At 49.1% G+C, this 2,463-nt stretch overlaps 1 protein-coding gene across 1 annotated transcript; it reads left to right on the top strand.

The window, feature by feature from the left end:
• The first annotated feature begins 1,421 nt into the window (after positions 1–1,421).
• On the top strand, positions 1,422–2,020 carry LOC123397207 (blue copper protein 1a-like). The gene is made up of 2 exons (XM_045091846.1): positions 1,422–1,599; positions 1,701–2,020. The coding sequence occupies exons 1-2, from the start codon at positions 1,422–1,424 to the stop codon at positions 2,018–2,020; spliced, it is 498 nt and encodes a 165-aa protein (XP_044947781.1).
• Positions 2,021–2,463: the final 443 nt, after the last annotated feature.

The following is a 2,463-nucleotide window of genomic DNA, read 5'->3' as shown; positions in this document are numbered from 1 at the left end:
ACGCGCTATGCCAGCCACGTGGAAGGGAATTAGTCCCGGGTCATTGGAAACCATGACTAAAGGGGAGCTTTAGTCCCAAGTTATTAGTCCCGGTAGATGATCCGGGATTCAAAGCCCTTACCAACCGGGACTAGAGCCTTGTTTTCTAATAGTGTTTGTCTCTAAACCTAAAGTGTCGAATGGATCATCCTCATGAAGGAGGTGAGGGGCGCACGAAAGAAGGTAGACCTTCGGTGTCACCTTGGGGGAAGCCTACCAAAGCAGGGTTCCGGCTAGTTGCTCCCACCAAAACTCCTTTAGTACATTAACTATGGAGGCCGGCTGATCAATTCGTAGCGTGTCCGAGTGTTTCTTTGATTCTTAGCAAAAGGGATAACGGCTTGTAATGTAAGTTACGCAGTCGCCTTCTTCCCCCCAAAATAAGGGTTCCCCCACCTTCCACCGATGCAGCCATCGTCCGCCTCATCTCTGGTCGCCTTAGGACCATGGGGACGCGGTGGATCCAACCCTGGCCAGTCGGAGGGCTCCGTTTTTAGATGTGCTTACGAGTTTTGTTAGAGTTTGCGCCCTACTCAGGAAGTCAAGATGGCGACGTTTGTCTCTGGTGGATCATTCTTTGGTGGATTTATTCAGATCTGTTTGTCGTTCGTTTGTGTTCGTGTATCTTTAGATTGGATCCTTTTAATGTACGTTATTTTTCATCGGTGACGGTTGTTGTTCTGGTGTGTTGGTCTTATGGAGTCTTAGTACGACGATTTTGCGATTGTCTACTACAATAAATTTTGCCCAACTTCGATGAGGGAGGGGTGATGACAGCGACGCGCCTTCGGCTCGCTTCAGTGCTTGTAGTCGTCGTTAGGGTCTATGAATTTGGATGTAATTTTTATTATTTTCGATGTTCGTTGTGCTGTCATAATTGAAGATGAATAAATATGATATTTTGCCGGCCCAGCGACTGATAAAAAAGTGGACTAACCCAAAATGGTGCAAGTCGATTCCAAGAGAAAATTGACTTGTCGAAATTATATTTTCAGGTGACTTGTCTGTAAGCCGTAGCCACTCACTTTCTTTTGCACGACCAAATAATTAGCATCTGCGTGACTGATGCTGCATATTCCTCTGCTCTTCCGATGATACCAATGCAATACCACATTTGGCGCCACACGGACGCATTCAACTCCCATGGCCACACCATTGCCGCCATTGGCCTGCTGCTGCCAAGACGCGTTCGAGTGGCGACGGTGATAACTACGTACGCTTAGATACTCATTACTGATCGAGCTCTGCCACTCCCTATATATACACGCAAAGCCAGAGCTAGAAGCACAACACACGAGCTGCATCCATCCCATCACACAGGACCCTTCCCTTTTAGCAACAAGCCAGTCATCTCGCTAGCTTTGCTGCTTACTCAGTCAGTGATGGCGACCAAGCAGATGCTCGTCGCTGTGCTCGCCACGGCCGCCCTCGCCTTAGCCCACCTCCCAGGGCTCGCCGTCGGCACGGAGCACATGGTCGGCGACGACAAGGGCTGGACCCTCAACTTCAACTACACCGCCTGGGCCGACACCAAGCAGTTCGTCGTCGGCGACACGCTAGGTAAGCAATCACACGACCATTAATCCAACCACGCGCCGCGCATGCATCTGAAACTAAACTGCTCGACGAGCGCTCACGTGTTAACTACGAATATATTGCAGTGTTTAAATACAACAGCGCCGCCCACAATGTGGTGGAGGTGGGTGGACCGGACTTCCTCTCGTGCACCCAGCCGCCCAACGCCGTCGTCTGGGCCACCGGCGAGGACAGGGTCACGCTCGACAAGGCCGGACGCAAGTGGTTCTTCTGCGCCGTCGGCCAGCACTGCCAGAACGGCATGAAACTTAAGATCACCATCCTCGAGACCGCAGCGCCGACTCCCCAACCGGAGCCGACCAACCCTGCCGGCAAGCTGCACGCGCGCTTCGGGGAGGCGGCCGCCGCGGTCACTGCTCTCGCCGCGGCTGTGCTCGTGTTCTAGGCCCCCACGGTGGCACAGTCCCACTCCATCCTCTTTACATATAACTGAACATTTTTTTTATATGTTGTTTTGTGTATGTGTTCGATCGTATTGTTATTCTTCAGGTTGCTCCTGGAAATTTGTGTTGTTATTCTTGATGTTAGTTCATCAAAATTCTCTTCAATAAAAGATTTGTTTCATTTGATTATTAATGAACTTATAATTTTATTTATGCTCTTAAGATATGGTTCGCTTTTGTATGCAATTGCCTGGGATACGAAATGTTCCGAAGAAAAGGGTGTGCAGTTCAGACAGAGCAAATATGGCAGTAGTTGTTTCCTTATGGACGATCAAGATAGAGAATACTAGTATTTGCTCTGGTTCTGTGCCTATCTTGTAAAGAACGCTATACTTACTTTTCATAGTCACTCCATCAGATATGTGAAATAATAGGAAATAACAAT

The sequence above is a fragment of the Hordeum vulgare genome, chromosome 5H, assembly GCF_904849725.1.
Source record: "Hordeum vulgare subsp. vulgare chromosome 5H, MorexV3_pseudomolecules_assembly, whole genome shotgun sequence".
Taxonomy (NCBI): Eukaryota; Viridiplantae; Streptophyta; class Magnoliopsida; order Poales; family Poaceae; genus Hordeum; species Hordeum vulgare.
This window is presented reverse-complemented; position numbering and strand designations above follow the sequence as displayed.

Bases quoted from the DNA above. Each gene is read 5' to 3' on its own strand.
- LOC123397207 (XM_045091846.1), top strand. From the start codon at position 1,422: ATGGCGACCAAGCAGATGCTCGTCGCTGTGCTCGCCACGGCCGCCCTC. The intron at 1,600-1,700 runs GTAAGCAATCAC...AATATATTGCAG, and splicing joins CGTCGTCGGCGACACGCTAG to TGTTTAAATACAACAGCGCC.